At 35.9% G+C, this 15819-nt stretch overlaps 1 protein-coding gene across 1 annotated transcript in view; it reads left to right on the top strand.

The window, feature by feature from the left end:
- The window catches only part of Wdr35 (WD repeat domain 35), a 60885-nt gene that overhangs the window by 38317 nt on the left and 6749 nt on the right, over nucleotides 1-15819 (top strand). Inside the window, exons 17-24 of the mRNA XM_027937804.2 lie at nucleotides 2444-2524; nucleotides 6836-6972; nucleotides 7280-7483; nucleotides 8203-8349; nucleotides 9015-9147; nucleotides 12065-12175; nucleotides 13290-13454; nucleotides 14325-14465. Of these exons, the coding sequence (XP_027793605.2) occupies nucleotides 2444-2524; nucleotides 6836-6972; nucleotides 7280-7483; nucleotides 8203-8349; nucleotides 9015-9147; nucleotides 12065-12175; nucleotides 13290-13454; nucleotides 14325-14465 (1119 nt within the window). The remainder of the gene's footprint in view (nucleotides 1-2443; nucleotides 2525-6835; nucleotides 6973-7279; nucleotides 7484-8202; nucleotides 8350-9014; nucleotides 9148-12064; nucleotides 12176-13289; nucleotides 13455-14324; nucleotides 14466-15819) is intronic.

The following is a 15819-nucleotide window of genomic DNA, read 5'->3' as shown; positions in this document are numbered from 1 at the left end:
TTAAGCTTTTGGGCCCTTTAATATCCTAAATTATTTTTACATTTCCCCATTTAGCCCTACTCAGGATCTTTGGCAAATAACCTGATGTAAGCTCTGTTAAAGCTTTAAGAAGTCTGAGGGCCTTTGTAATTTTTAGACCCTGAGAAATTGTTCAAAGGAGAGACATTTGGGACTGCCACATTTGACCTGCAAGCATGGTTTTTTCCCCAGGACTTAAGGGGCATTTGACCCTTGCCACAAAACAATTATAGAAATTTGACAGATAACCACAGGATAACCTTGAAGATGGGAGTAGAATACTTTTTGAATGTTAGAGTCCTTTTTTCTATTCTTGGCTCCACTCACATTAAGCTGGAAATCATATGCCTGGAGAAGTGAGTGTTTGTTATGGCTGGCTGCTCTTAATGTGTGGAGCACATGTGGCCAATCTAGCACCAAGTGAAATTTTTGCCTGGTGGAAAGTGTTTCTTAAGTAGTTCTAACAGAACAGCCTTTATTTTTAAAAAAATATTATTTTCGTTATTTGAGTTTATTTTGGGGTTTGGCATGAAGTTCAATTTCTATTAGATTTAAAGCTAGGTGAATTTTTTTTGAACAACCTTCTCTGTCTAGATTTTTTTTTTTTTTTTTTTAAATAAACCATGCTGTTCTGTGCTTCTGTTCTTTCATGAAGACACTGGCTTGTTCTGGTCCCTGCTTGTTTAGTTATAAGTAATCATCCTCTAGATGCTTATTGATCATGTAAAAACATACTTCTCAAAACAGATTTTTTTTTTTTTGTGTGTGTGTGTATGTATGTTCATGGTGTCCTGGGGATTGACCAGGGCCTTGTGCATGTCAGGTAAGTGCTCTACCACTAAGCCACAGTCCCAGTCCAGGAAAGAATTTAACAGATCTGCAGAACTACAGAAGAGTATATAACTTCAGGACATAGTAGTTGGTATTATCATTCAGGAGATGAGCTATTGTTTAACAGTTAATAACCAAATGTATTTTTGTCCCTGTGAGGATAGGAGAGAATGTCCCTGTTTTCACACTGTAGTGTGGCTGACTTAAGGCTTGTACTGGGCGTGCCAGAGCAGTCAGTTCTGCCTTTCCATTTGCTTGCTCTTGCATTACCAATATTACCTTGAGTTCACAAATTTTTGTCAAGAAACTTTTATTATACTCGTCCAATCTGTGAGGGGTAGCTAAAAGTGGATTGTATAATACCTCAAGCCACTTAATTAGGTATATCCAAACTCCAGTATGTTACAATGTGCAAGATTGAAAAGTAGAGAATGCCTGTGGTATTACATGAGTTGTGAGACCTTCTGAGTTGGTGCTGGGTAAGGGAAGCAGGTTTCTTGGAACAGCATGGAAAACTTTAGATAGTGTCTTTTTGATATATATATTTTAATTTCTTTATCTTTATTTTTTTTATTTTTATGTGGTGCTGAGGATTGAACCTAGCGCCTCACATGTGCGTGGCAAGTGCTCTGCCACTGAGCCACAACCCCAGCCCTCTTTTCGCTATTTTGATAAATAGAAATATCTTGATACTGCTTAGCTTTATAGACCATTGATCTGAAGCTTTATAATCAATTGAGGTATAAATGAATGAATAATGAATTTTGGAAAATAAAAGATAATTGGTTGATTGGGCACATCTACTGTGCATACAACAACCTCATTCTTAAACTTAGATATACTAAACTAAATGTGAATCCATTTTTACTTCTTAGTTTCATATTATTGTATTGTATAGTATAATTATATGTTATATACCTGCAGATATATTCTTAAAAATTATATTTTGATATTATTTACATCTCCTATTATTTATAACATATCCTATTTCTTTTATATTATTCATAAAGGTATTAAGTATATTAGCAGTTTATTTATTTTGTTATTGATACCTATTTTTTTCTACTAAGGATTTAGGGCAGCTACTTTACATTATAGTATGCATTTCTTATACTTTCTTTCAAAAGCCTGCATAATATTAGGGTAGAGATAGACATATAACAGATGTATTTGCAAATAAAATCTTGTGTAGGAGATATGTCAGGAACATTCTCTGACTTATGTTACAGAAGATAGACTTTTCAGTATGTTATGGTATTATTATCATGGATGTACTATGATACAAATGTAGTATTTATTGGTTTTACTAAGAATTAAATGTCCTCATCTTGTAGAGAAATGTACTTAGGGGTGTTTAGGGGTGAAATGTCATGATATCTGTAATTTACTTTACAATACTTCTGCCAAAAGATTAAACAAAGTATATTTAGCAAAATGTTAGTAATTATTTAAGTGATGGATATATGGTGGTAATGGTATTCTCTCTACTTTTTTGTTGGTTTGAATGTTTTGATGATAAAGTTTAAAATCAGATTCCTTAAGGGAGGAGACATTTTGCATGATGAAACATTAACATTTGTTTTTGTCTCTAAAGGAACCCATTCAGACCTCTGGATATATTTGTAACTTTGAGGATTTAGAAATCAAATCTGTCCTGTTGGATGAGATATTAAAGGTAATTTTAAAAAAGTTATATTTCTTTTTCCAGCTTAACTGGGATTTGTGTTTGAACAGGTGGTCAGACATCTCAGATAAAGTGGGGACTCGGAGGTCAGACAGATCTGGGGTCCAACCCTGCTCTGTTCATTGTGCTTTGATTCCCATGGGTAGAGGCTAATATGGTTTGAAACTCTGGCTGGCCCCAAAGGAGGGAGCACCTGTGCGTTTCAGCTTGCCCATGTGAGGCAGAAGGGGAGGGAGAAAAGGATGAAGCTCAAGAAGCTGCCAGCAGTCAAACATCAGAAGGAGTCTGAGTCTGTTGCACTCTAGGATTGTGTGCTTTCCATGTTGACCGGCTCTTTTGTGTGTGGATAGCACTTCTGCAAAGATAAGGAGAGAGATCTCGTCTTATTTAAGGTATATAATCAGTAAAACAAGTGGGTAACATCAGAGAATATCTATTCCCCCTTTCCTCACTTGTGCTGGGAAATAGTCTTTTTGTTTGTCTTGACCTCTTTTCCAAAGGACTTAGGTTTGGGGAACTCTTTTTAGAAGATGCGATTTTGCCTGTATCCTTTAAAAACGGAGACATAGGTGGGTAAAGTCCACCTAAGGTAGCTGAAGTGTCTCACCTGTTTTTGTGTGTTAATGCTTTGACAGTAAGCTTCTTGAGTGCCCAGCATCCAGCAAGGGTCTGCTATATACTTGGTTCTCAGGAAGTGTTTGTTACACTGAGTTTTAAAAAATGAATAATGACTTTGTCACTTTCTAATAAGTGGTGGATATTATTATATAGAATTCAAGCAATATGGAAAATTGCTGAAGAGGAAGACTTTAAAAAGCACCTAAAATCCCACCAGATAGCTTTTTTCATAATTACCATTAGCATTCCATATAGCTATGAGCCATATGTGGAGAGACAGATTTGATAGGTTAGATAGATGAACAGAAGTAACTTTATAAAAATGAAATCATTATGTAATCCACAATTTTAGTGTCAAATTTAATTTTGGGGATAGGTACTGGAGATTGAACCTAGAGGTGTTAACCACTGAGCCACATCCTCAGCATTTTTTATTTTTTAAATTTTGAGATAGAGTCTTGCTAAATTGCTTAGAGCCCCTCTAAGTTGCTGATGCTGGGTTTGAAGTTGAGATCCTTCTGCTTCATCCTCTGGAGTCACTGGGATTACAGGTGTTTACTACATGCATGGCTGAATTTAATTTTAATTAAGTAATCTAAAAGTTAATAAAGTCATTCTGGCCTTTTAGGTAATTTTTTTTCACTACAAACAATATAATTTCCCCAAGTTTAAGAAGAAAATTTGTGGAAAACTAAGTTATCAGTTTAAACTATATTTTAATTTTTAATAGGATGGATTGACTTTTCATTTTAAAAGATGACTTTCTTTTGTTTTCTCCCCTTTTTTGTTAGCCATATTATTATGTTCACATTGTCAAAATTCAGAACATTTTAATTTTGTTTTGTAAGCCTAACTTTCAGTTGTTGATTCTTATATTTAAATGAATTCACAGTACTAGTCTTTTTTTTTTTTTTTTTTTTACTATATTTTCTCTATTCATAAGTTCTTAATTTTGATTAGTCTTTTAGTTGGCTGGATTTCATCATTAGTAGTGTTTTTTTCAAGAAGGGCTCATAGTTGCTGATTGTATTAAGTTATACAATGTTTGAAAATGCATCACTGTATCTAGTGATTGTCTGAAGTGTTTCAGAAAATATGTATTTCAATTGGTTAGGTGTACTCCAAGATTGTGGATACACTAGTGTTAGGATAGACTGCCTGCAGTGTTGGTGCCCAGTTTTTTGAGGAAGAATAGGGGTGGGGTGGGGAGTTAATTTGTAACCACAACTAAATTCTCTGTGATAGTTCCTTACCTACTTGGCTTACTACAGGCAAAGCTTACCAAAGAATATGGTCATACTTCTCTCTGGGTTCTTTTTCACCCAGGGTTATGGATTAGCTGGACCACAGATTCATTCAAGCATAGTTTTAAGAATAATAAAGAAGTTTTTTGGAGGATGAGAGAAGAGGAAATATTAAAGAAAAAGGAAGGGGTTAATGTTTACTATGGTACCTTCAAATGAGGTGTTAAATTTGTCGTTTGTCATTATAATGTGCCTGGTAGGTATTACACATACCTCTTTTTTGGATGAGGAAGGCTCTTGGTGAGTAAAATGGCTTATCCAAAGTTCATCTATCCATTGATTTGGGAAATATTGATAAAGAGCCAGTAAGTAAACACAGTTCCTGGCTCCAGGGGAGATAGACCAGGAATTCAGCAACCAGAAGAGGTTTGGTGGTGCTGATTCAGCCAGGGGGTGTTCCTGTTCAAAGCTCTGATGTACAGAATATTGGGTCAGTTCTCAGACTAGGAATAATGTGAATAGCATGGCTGAGCCTTGTGTACAAGGTCTGAGTGTTCTCTCTCTCTTTTTAAAATTATTTATATTTTACTTGTAGTTGGCACAATACCTTTATTTATTTATTTTTTTATGGACACAATATTCTTTATTTTTATTTATTTTTATGTGGTGCTGAGGATCGAACCCAGGTCCTCGCACGTGCTAGGTGAGTGCTCTACTGCTGAGCCACAACCCCAGCTCCTTGAGTGTTCTCTCTTAATCCTCACAATTCTAGGAAGCAGATTTGATTATTTTCTCTGCTTTTTTTGGGGGACAAAAGATGGAGCTTGGAGAGAGAAGCTAATTTACCAGTGTCACTCAGTTAGCAATTGGCAGAGGCATAACTTGGTTCCAAGTGATGTGGCTTCCAAGCTGGCATATACAATTAGTAGCACTGGCAGAAATGAGGCTGGGAGTTCGAGGTTGGGGTGGGTCTTCAGGGACCCTGTAGCCTGGTTCTTGTGTTTACACTTTATCCTGGAGTCAGTGGGGAAGTAGTGGAGGGACACGATTGGGTTTCTGTTTGGAGAAGAGGGGCCCAGGCTTCCTGGGTGGGTGGGCTGGTGTGTGGGGAGGTGTAGAAGGAGTTGTCACATGGCCAGTGAGTGATGGGATTGGATTAGAGCTTAGCTGTTTGAATCCAGATCGTCTGCCTTTTCCTTACCAGTTCCTCCTTTGTGCTCAGGAGTTCCCCAGACACCTTTGCAGCTTTAGCTATGGTGCTTTAGTTGCAGGGTGGGGGGTTGGTGCCTATGGCTCTGTTTACCTTTTGAAAGAACTCTCCTGTCTGAGATCACCCTCTGCTGTTTTGCACTCATGGTCTGATTGCCCTGTGTGCTCCATTCTTCTATTATTTGGGATGTGTAATATCAGTAAGTTGATTATAGTTGCCTTTCCTGTCTTTGGCCATTAGATAGCTCTTTCCTGAAAGGCAGGCCTTCGGTTGTTTTGTGGTGTTAGTCAGCCTGCTTCACTATGATAGGAAAGCAGTGATGACAACTGGCCCTTTTTCTTTCATCTCTTGGCTGCCTGAAAGTACTGTAACAAAGTATTACTTCTGGCAGGGAAAGAGTTGCTGAAGGAGTGACAGAGTGGAGGCTGCTGCATGTGTGTTTTCTGCTCCAGTGGAGGGCAGGGAGCATTCTGGAGGGGAAAAAAGAATCACCTGGGGAAAAAAATTAAGCAGAGAGAAACAGGGATGCAGATCTGGGAAGGACCCTTCCACCACTGTGCACTTCTTCCATAGGCAGCTGATTGCTCAGGAAGGACTTGACTTGTGTGTTGGGGGTTTTCCAAGTAACTCATAATATCCAAACATGGGTATTTTAGTCAGCTTTTTTCCTGCTGTGACCAAAAGTCCTGACAAGAAGACTTGACAATTAGAGAAGGAAAAGTTTATTTTGGGGCTCATTTTCAGAGGTCTCAGTTCATAGACAGCCAACTTCATTCCTCAGGGCTTGAGGTGAGGTAGAATATCATGGCAGAATTGTATGGCAGAAGAAAGCAGCTGGGGTCAGCACAGGGAAGCAGAGAGAGACTCCCATCACCATGGACAAAATATGTCCCCCAAAGAAATGGCCCCAGTGACCTACCTCCTCCAGCTACACCCTACCTGCCTGCAGTTACCAACCAGTTAATCCCTACCAGGCAATTAATGCATTGATTAGATTAAAGCTCTCATAACCCAATCATTTCTTCTCTGGGCTTTCTTACATTGTCTCACACGTGAGCTTTTGGGGGATACCTCATTACTAAACCATAACAATGGGGATTTCTTTTCTTCCCAATTTTGCTTACCATAAGATGTAGGTTTTTTTTTTTTTTTTGTCTGTTTTAATTGTAAAAAAAGAAACATGTTCTATTAGCAGCTATTTGAATCCTTTGTTTTAATTTTTACTTTTAGAATCCAGAACATCCAAACAAGGATTATATAATTAACTTTGAGATTCGGTCTCTTCGAGATAGTCGAGCATTAATTGAGAAGGTTGGAATTGAAGATGCATCTCAGTTCATAGAGGACAATCCACACCCCCGACTTTGGTATTTTAAAAACCTAAAACCTCTCAAGATGTCAGGTGCATGCTTTTAAAGTCCCAGCTCTGTCATCTCCTGCTCCCTCCTGATGGGAACAGACTTTTCTTGCTCTTCTTTTGAAAATATAGAAATTCATTTTAGATGTGGAAGTCCTCAGTATTAGCAGTGTTATAAGAAAAATGTTTGCATGTGCTAAAATAAATACTTCCCACCACGCTTTACCAGAAACAATAGGCATAATCATTGAATTCTGGTTCAAGGCTTGTTTATCAGAAATTTTCAATAGCCTTTCTGTTTCTTCTTTTTAATAAAGGCGATTACTGGCTGAAGCAGCTCTTCAGAAACTGGATTTGCCCACTGCAGAGCAAGCATTTGTGCGCTGCAAAGATTACCAAGGCATTAAGTTTGTGAAGCGCCTGGGAAATCTGCAGAGTGAGTCAATGAAGCAGGCGGAAGTGGTGGCCTACTTTGGTAGGTTTGAAGAGGCTGAAAGAATGTATCTTGATATGGACAGAAGGTAGGTGACAAAGGATCAGGTGTCACCAAGTACTTTTGTTCATAATAGCTTAAAAGTGAATGTATCATATCATTTCTTTTAAAAATAATTTTTAGTTTAGAATACAACCTAGATATTCTACACATTAATTTATCTTTTATAATTTGGGGGTTGCTTGCTTCTATGTTTTTACTATTAATAATTCACTATAGAGACTTTTTCACTTGGCAGGAAAATACTGATAGAACTACAGAGTAGGGGATTTTTATCACTTATCATACGGCTCATAATTTTGGTCCTCTTTTTTTGGTTTAGACCATTATTTAATTTTCCATTGTCAGGAAACATAAAATAAAAATCAAAGGTGTTATGGACTGAGTTTTATTATATTTTCATTCTTATTCATATAAAATAATGTACAAACTTAATTTCAGGTATAAATATTATGTCTATATTTTCTTAATGTTATTTATCTTCCCAGAAGATCCTTAATAACAACTTAAGCCCTGAAAAGACAAGACTCCATCTCTTATTGACACCACAATGGGGGTTATATTTCCACATGAATTTTGGAGGGGACACACATTCATTGCCTCTTACCTGGTCAGGCTGTTTCTAAAGTGTTTGGAGAGTTACCTTATCTGTTCCTATTCTCTGTACCTAGAAGTATACCTAACAAAAGGTAGACACTTGATAAATATTTGTGGAATGGATGAGTGACTGAATGCCGTTGGTTGCAGAGATCTCGCTATTGGCCTCCGACTGAAATTAGGAGATTGGTTTAGAGTACTCCAGCTCTTGAAAACTGGATCTGGTGATGCAGATGACAGTCTCCTTGAACAAGCCCACAGTGCCATTGGAGACTACTTTGCTGATCGACAAAAGTGGTACGTAACCTATCTGCAGCACCTCATGCATTCACACAACACTTAGCTTTGGCACTGTAAGAGGACTTCCATTATTTCCACTAGAATTGGAAATAATGCTAGGGAAATGAGGACCATTCTCCTGAGTCTTAAAGTTCAGATATCTCTCGATTGACATTAGAGAGCAAGAGATCCTTGAAGTTGTGAGATGAGCATTGTAAAACTTTGGAGTTAGCAAACAAAAAACTTGCACTTACCTCCAGGAATTTTTCCACTGTTTGAGATCATGGTGTGTAATTCTAAGATATTATGTGATTTATTTTTGAACAAAGTTAAAATGTATTTTATATTTGCTTGTTTTGTTATTATAGATTGTTTTCAGGAATCATTGCTTTTATTCTTAAGTTTTCATCTTGATCAGTGTGCTTTTTTATGTCAGTGGAGATACTATAGTGGTATATTAGATTAAAATAACATTTCATAAGAGTATTCAAAGACTGTTACAACTAGAATATGCTACATAGTCTCTAGATTTCCCTCTCTGATTTATATGCTTTAAAGCAATTGTGTGAATGAATATGATGAATTAGATAGTACCACTACTGGTAAATCTAATGAACATTTTTGGTGGAAGGACTTATAAGATTCACATTAGTTTAAAAAGTTTTCTTTCTTTCTTTTTGTAGGTTGAATGCTGTACAATATTATGTACAAGGCCGGAACCAGGAACGCTTAGCTGAATGTTATTTTATGTTAGAAGATTATGAGGGATTGGAGAATCTTGTCAATTCACTTCCGGAAAACCACAAGTTGCTTCCAGTAGGTATTGCAAATTTTAGTTGTTGAAGTTGTTAGGTTATTTTATTAAATTTTTATGTTATAGTCAGGAAATATCCTCTGTAATAAAGAAAACTAAAAATCTATAATTTTATAGTTTCTTAGACATGGAGTAGTGCTTTTATTTTAATTAGGAAATAATATATCAGTATTATAGAATGTTTGAAAATAGAGGAGAAAATCAATTATATTCTTAATACTTTAACGTAGTCTTGTATAGTTTCTTCAGTTTTATAAAATTGCTTTAAAAAGTTAGCTGAATACATGAACTGTTAACAGATGAAATGTCTGTTGTCAGGTATTTGGTTGAAAATAATTTGAAATTTGCTGCAACTTAAGTTTAAAAAGATAGCTCAGCATTTATTAGGTTACATTAATAATAAAGTATTTAATGTCAAATAAGAGAAACTGAGCCTGGCATGGTGGTGCATGCCTGTAATCCCAGCAGCTTGGGAGGCTGAGGCAGGAGGATCAAGAGTTCAAAGCCAACCTCAGCAAAAGTGAGGTGCTAAGAAACTCAGTGAGACCCTGTCTCTAAATCAAATAGAAAATAGGGAAGGGGATGTGGTTCTGTGGTTGAGTGCCCCTGAATTGAATCCCCTGTACAAAAAAAAAAAAAGAGAGAGAAACTGAAAGTGGAGTTCTCTTTATTTTGAATATTCCTTTTAAGCCTCTTTTAATTAATTGTTGAATATTGTTAAGATGTTTGTATTTTATTTGTAAATCACTGAGCTGTATGATACCTATGAAGTTGTAGCTCTAAACTGTGGGGTCTGGACATGTATCAGTTGTGAGTTCCACCTCAAAAATTTTGTTTGTTAACTAATAGGTAAGTATAGAGTTGTGATAATTCAGTTTTCTTACTGGCATTGTCATTTACCTTTATTTTCAATCTTAAGTATTTTCTTGAGTAGGAAGGACAACAAAATTTCTTAGAATATTGGGTATGGACACCTGGAGTGCCTATCTTAGTGTTCTCTATGAGGTGTGTCTGATTAAGTAAAAAAAAAAAAAAAATGTTCCTTTAGAGGATCCAGAATAATAATATCACTAAGAAAATACTAAATAATTATAATGGTAATAGTAACCAAATGACTAAGATAATGAATTTTAAGTTGTACTATAAATTTTAAATCACGTTTTAGGGGAATTTTTAATAGAATGAAAAGATGTACATAATACTGAAGTGGGAAGTACAGGATACAGAACTACATATAGTATGGTCACAATACATACATAAATACACATACATGTACATTCATAGGACAAAGATACTAGGAAATTACATAGACTATTATGAGGTTACTTATGAGTAATAAGATTATGAGTAACTTTACTTTTTCATGTTTTATAATATTTTTGCTACTAAAATTTATTATTATTTTTGCGGGGGTGGGGGCAGGTACTGGGGATTGAACTCAGGGGCACTCAACCACTGAGCCACATCCCCAGCCCTATTTTGTATTTCATTTAGAGACAGGTTCTCATTGAGTTGCTTAGTGCCTTGCTAAATTGCTGAGGCTGGCTTTGAACTTGTGATCCTCTTGCCTCCGCCTCCCGAGCTACTGGTATTATAGGCATTCACCACTGTGTCCAGCCTAAAATATATTTTATATTTCCAAAAGTATTTTGGAAGTGGGGTGGCGGGGTGAAGAGAGAAACAATTTGGCGAAGTAGAAATGCTGAAACAAACAAAAAATTTATTTTTTGAAAGTGGGGAATATAGCCAAACAGGTCAGATTTGATGTGGTGGCTCTCCTTGCCTGTCACAGCTTCCCAAAGGAGCGGTTTGGGTCTAGCTTCTTGAACTGATGAATGACATGTTTCTCTAGGGCATTTCCCATTTTGTTTTGAGATAACGGGGTGGGGGGGTGGGGGGTGAGGTGGTGGGGGTGGTGGTGGGGGTGGGGGGTGGTGGGGTGGGGTGGGGGGGTGGTCTCCCTTTGTTACCTAGGCTTGTTGTGTTAGCTTTTCATTGCTGTGACCAAAATACCTGACATGAACAATTTAAAGAAGGAAAGATTGATTTTTACTCCCACTTTCAGAGGTCTCAGTTCCATTGCTCTGGGTTGAGGAGAGGCAGAACATCAGGCTGGCAGAAGAAAGCTGCTTACTTCATGGCAGCTGGGAATCAGAGACAGCCAGGAAGGGTCCAGGGACAAGATATACCCATCTAGGGCACTCTCCTAGTGACCCACCTCCTTCAGCTAGGTTCCACCTCTTACACTTTCTCTCACCTGCTCATAGTCCATTCAGTCTTTGATGACATTAGCACTCTCAGTGTACAGTAGCTTCCTAAAACCCCATCTCTGAACACTGCTGCTCTGGGGACCAAGTCTTCAACACATGAGTCTTTGGGGGATATTCCAGTTCCAAACTGGTCTTGAACTTTTACCCTCCTAGGCTCAAGTGATCCTCATGAGCCTTGACTTTATGAATAGATGTACCAAAATGTATACCAGCATGCCTGGCATAGGGTATTTCTTTAGAGAGGTATTTGAGAGCTCTGTGAATGGGAGAGTTTTTCTTATGCTTTTAATTAATGATTACCATCAAACATACTACCAGTTCTCTTATAGGTCTTCTTTTTACCTGCTAATGTGGGATATGTTTTGGAGCTTGACGTTTCTATATACTAGTTACTGAGCTGAGAGAGGAAAGGAGTGCAGTGTTTTCAGAGACTGGTTAAGATCTCCTGCCTAAACCAGTAAAGTATTGGTTTTGTTGGAGGTGCTTTAACATCTGTTCTGATTTGTAGCCTCTGCCCCTGTCTGTTTAAAAGAAAAATTCCTTTAACTACCAATTTGATTTTCATATGTCCCTGCACAGTTTTGCTAAATTAAAATATAAGTGATTTCCTTTATCTGTGAAATCTGATAGTACTGTTTTGTCCTTACAGGAAATAGCACAAATGTTTCAGAGAGTTGGAATGTGTGAACAAGCAGTGACTGCGTTTTTGAAATGTAATCAACCAAAGGCAGCTGTAGATACCTGCATACATCTGAACCAAGTAAGGAGCTGAGACTTATGTCTGTGCAGCTGGTTGTCTTAAGAATTTTTAAGTTAAAGTGAAATTAAAGTCACTGTCATGATCCTGTAGAGATTATGGTGAGTGCGAGGGTTGGAGGGTTTGAAGGGAATTTTGTGAAAGGAGGCGGCCAGATATGTCTCCCTTGGAGTTGAAGCCGGAGAAAGTGTTGGAGTTTGTTGAAGGGCTGCCTTGAAGGGTAACCACTCATTATTGACCCTCTAACTCAATAAGGGAACATGAACAAACCAGTGCTTGTAGTCTGGCAAATTTTTATCTGGAAGTAATTTCACCATTTTCTGCATTTTTTTAGGGTTAGGTTTTCTTTCCAAAGAAGGACCAATTAATGGTTGGTCATTGCCTGAGGAAGGAATCTGGTTACTTTATCAATATTTATTTTAGCAAATCAGTTTTCCTTTCCCTTTATTTATTTCTTTTAAAAAGTTTTCTTAGTTGTAGATGGACACAATATCTTTACATTTATTTATTTTTATGTGGTGCTCAGGATTGAATCCAGGGCTTCATACATGCAGGGCAAGCGTTCTCCTGTTGAGCTACAGCCCCAGCCCTTGCTTTCCCTTTATAGAAAACATGTATTTGACATTTTTAAGAACTGAAATTTAATTAAAATGAAAGTGCAGAATTATTATAGAAACTGTTGACTATTAGTATGTTCTTTTAGTATTTTTCTTATTTTATAAAGCTGCATTCACTGTATTAAAATGTTTTAAATGTTAAATCTGAAATGATATTTTCTTAACTGAAATTAGATATTTTATTTTACTATAAAGAATAAAAAAATGAATCTTTTTCTGGTTCACATTATGTTCAAAAATAGAATTATAAGATTAATGTGATCATAAACTCTTTCAGGTGCACTTCTTAAATTAGTCTTAAATCATTTAATCCTTTTGACACATTTAGCTTGTAGAACTTATAGTTTCTCTGATTTTAAGTGATTTTTAAAACCATATGCCATTTTTTTCTATTTTGAAGAAGTATCTTCAGTTATTACAAACTTAAATTCTTATTGTGTGAATTTCATGACATGTGAAATAAATACTTGGGTGACCGAATGATATAATTTTTTTCCTAGTGGAACAAAGCTGTTGAATTAGCTAAAAGCCATAATATGAAAGAAATTGGATCTCTATTAGCTAGGTATGCATCTCACTTACTGGAAAAGAATAAAATTCTTGATGCTATAGAACTTTATCGGAAAGCCAGTTTCTTTTTTGATGCTGCTAAACTGATGTTTAAGGTAATGTAATAATTTTGGTGAGTATTTGGTTTGTCCAGGTTATAATTGTTTTTGTATAGTTTTGAACACATTTTCCATTTTCTTTGGAAACAAATGTTTGTTATAGCAAACTCCTTCTGGTTTTATGACTAAGTAAAAGGTAATAATTTTAAGGTAATTGTGTAGTTTTGGTATTATTACCTTTTACTAACAAGGGTGTTTATTACTATTAGCAACTTATTGATTCCTAAACAATTATATATTTATTACTCAAGTTAACAGAGACTTAAAGAACTCGCTGGAACAACCAAGCACACATTCCCCGCATTGGGAATTGAATTCTATTGATAATAGAGTTTTGAGTCCTTGCAAATGTTACACTTTTGATAATATCCATTTGGAGGAAATATAACTAACTAGAACAGTATTAATTTCTGAAAAATTTATATTCTATTTTTTTCTGTTTGATTTAATGAAAAAGGAAAAATTTCCCTCAAAATTATTTAAATAAACTTCTGAAGGATGTACCATGTTAATGCCATTGTATCTCTGTGTACTTGAAATGTTATTTATAAAACCTCTGTATTGTGGAAGATACCCATCCTATCATGACTTTCTTTGTTCTGACTTAGCTATTTTACAGCAGATATTTCAAGATTGTTAATAGGTTTAACTCCATGGGCTGAATACTAAGGAAAGAACTGAGTATTTATGTTAGTAATAAGGAAAGGAGAATGGCTTTTAAAATATCAAACACAGATACTTGGTATTTATATTCCATCCTACTGATCTTTTCCCTTTTTTAGATAGTCAAATTTCAGTTAATTTTGAAAATGATTGTATTTGTACAAATACAGATTAAGAAGTATCTTCCCCAAATTCTGTTTAAAGATTGCCGATGAAGAGGCAAAGAAAGGAAGTAAACCTTTACGTGTGAAGAAGCTCTATGTACTGTCAGCCTTACTTATAGAGCAGTACCATGAGCAGATGAAGAGTGCCCAGCGAGGAAAAGTGAAAGGGAAGAATTCAGAGGTAAGGTGGAGCACTGTGTAACTTGAAATAACATCAGATCCTCTCAAGGGCTTAGGGAAAAAGAATGAACTTTTCTTTATAGACAAGCCCTTTAATTTATACAACTGCATTTCTTTCTTTTTGTTTTTATTTTTTTATTTTTTTTCTTTTTGTTTTTAAAATATTTATTTTTTAGTTGTAGTTGGACACAATACCTTTATTTAATTTATTTTTTTTAATGTGGTACTGAGGATCAAACCCAGGGCCTCACCCAAGCTAGGCGAGCAAGCTACTGCTGAGCCACAATCCCAGCCCCCTGCATTTATTTCTTTTAAATGACACAAAGTACAGTATGACTGATTTAAAATTAGTATTCAAATTTAGAAATTTCTACTTAGAAATATTGAAAATTATTTTCAACATGAAAAATATGTAGTCTTTGCTTTATTTATTTATTTAAAAATTTTAAATTTGTTTTAATTAGTTATACATGACATTAGAATGTATTTATGCACTTCAATATATCATACATAGATGGGATATAATTTCTCATTTTTCTGAGTGTACATGTTGCAGAATCATATTGGTCACAGTCACATATATACATACAGTAATAATGTCTATTTCATTCTACTATCTTTCCTATCCCCATATTCCCTCCCCTTCCCTCCCATCACTTCCCTCTACCTAATCTAAGGTAATGCGATTCTTCCCTAGTGCCCCTGCCTTATTGTGAATTAGCATCCACATATTAGAGAAAACATTTGGCCTTTGGTTTTGTGGGATTGGCTTATTTCGCTTAGCATGATATACTCCAACTCAACCATTTACTGGCAAATTCCGTAATTTTACTCTTCTTTAAAGCTGAGTAATATTCCATTGAATATATATACCACATTTTCTTTATCCATTTATCTATTGAGGGATACCTAGGTTGGTTCCATAGTCTAGCTATTGTGAATTGAGCTGCTATAAACATTGATGTGGCTGTGTCACTATAGTATACTGATTTTAAGCCTTTGGGTATAAACCAAGGATGGGATAGCTGGGTCAAATGGTGGTTCCATTCCCAATTTTCTGAGGAATTTCCATACTGCTTTCCATAGTGGATGTACCAATTTGCAGTTCCACCAGCAATGTATGAGTGTAGCTTTTTCACCACATCCTTGCCAACATTTATTGTTACCTGTATTCTTGATGATTGCATTCTGACAGGAGTGAGATGAAATCTTAGAGTAGATTTGATTTGCAACAAATATATTTGTTGATCAATTGTATTTCTTCTTCTGTGAAGTGTCTGTTCAGTTCTTTCGCCCATTTATTGATTGAAATATTTGTTTTTTTGGTGTTAAGTTTTTTACTTATCTAGTAAATC

This window comes from Marmota flaviventris, chromosome 14 (assembly GCF_047511675.1).
Source record: "Marmota flaviventris isolate mMarFla1 chromosome 14, mMarFla1.hap1, whole genome shotgun sequence".
NCBI classification, from domain to species: Eukaryota; Metazoa; Chordata; class Mammalia; order Rodentia; family Sciuridae; genus Marmota; species Marmota flaviventris.
The sequence above is the reverse complement of the archived record's forward strand: the minus strand, read 5'-3'. Positions and strand labels throughout refer to the sequence as shown.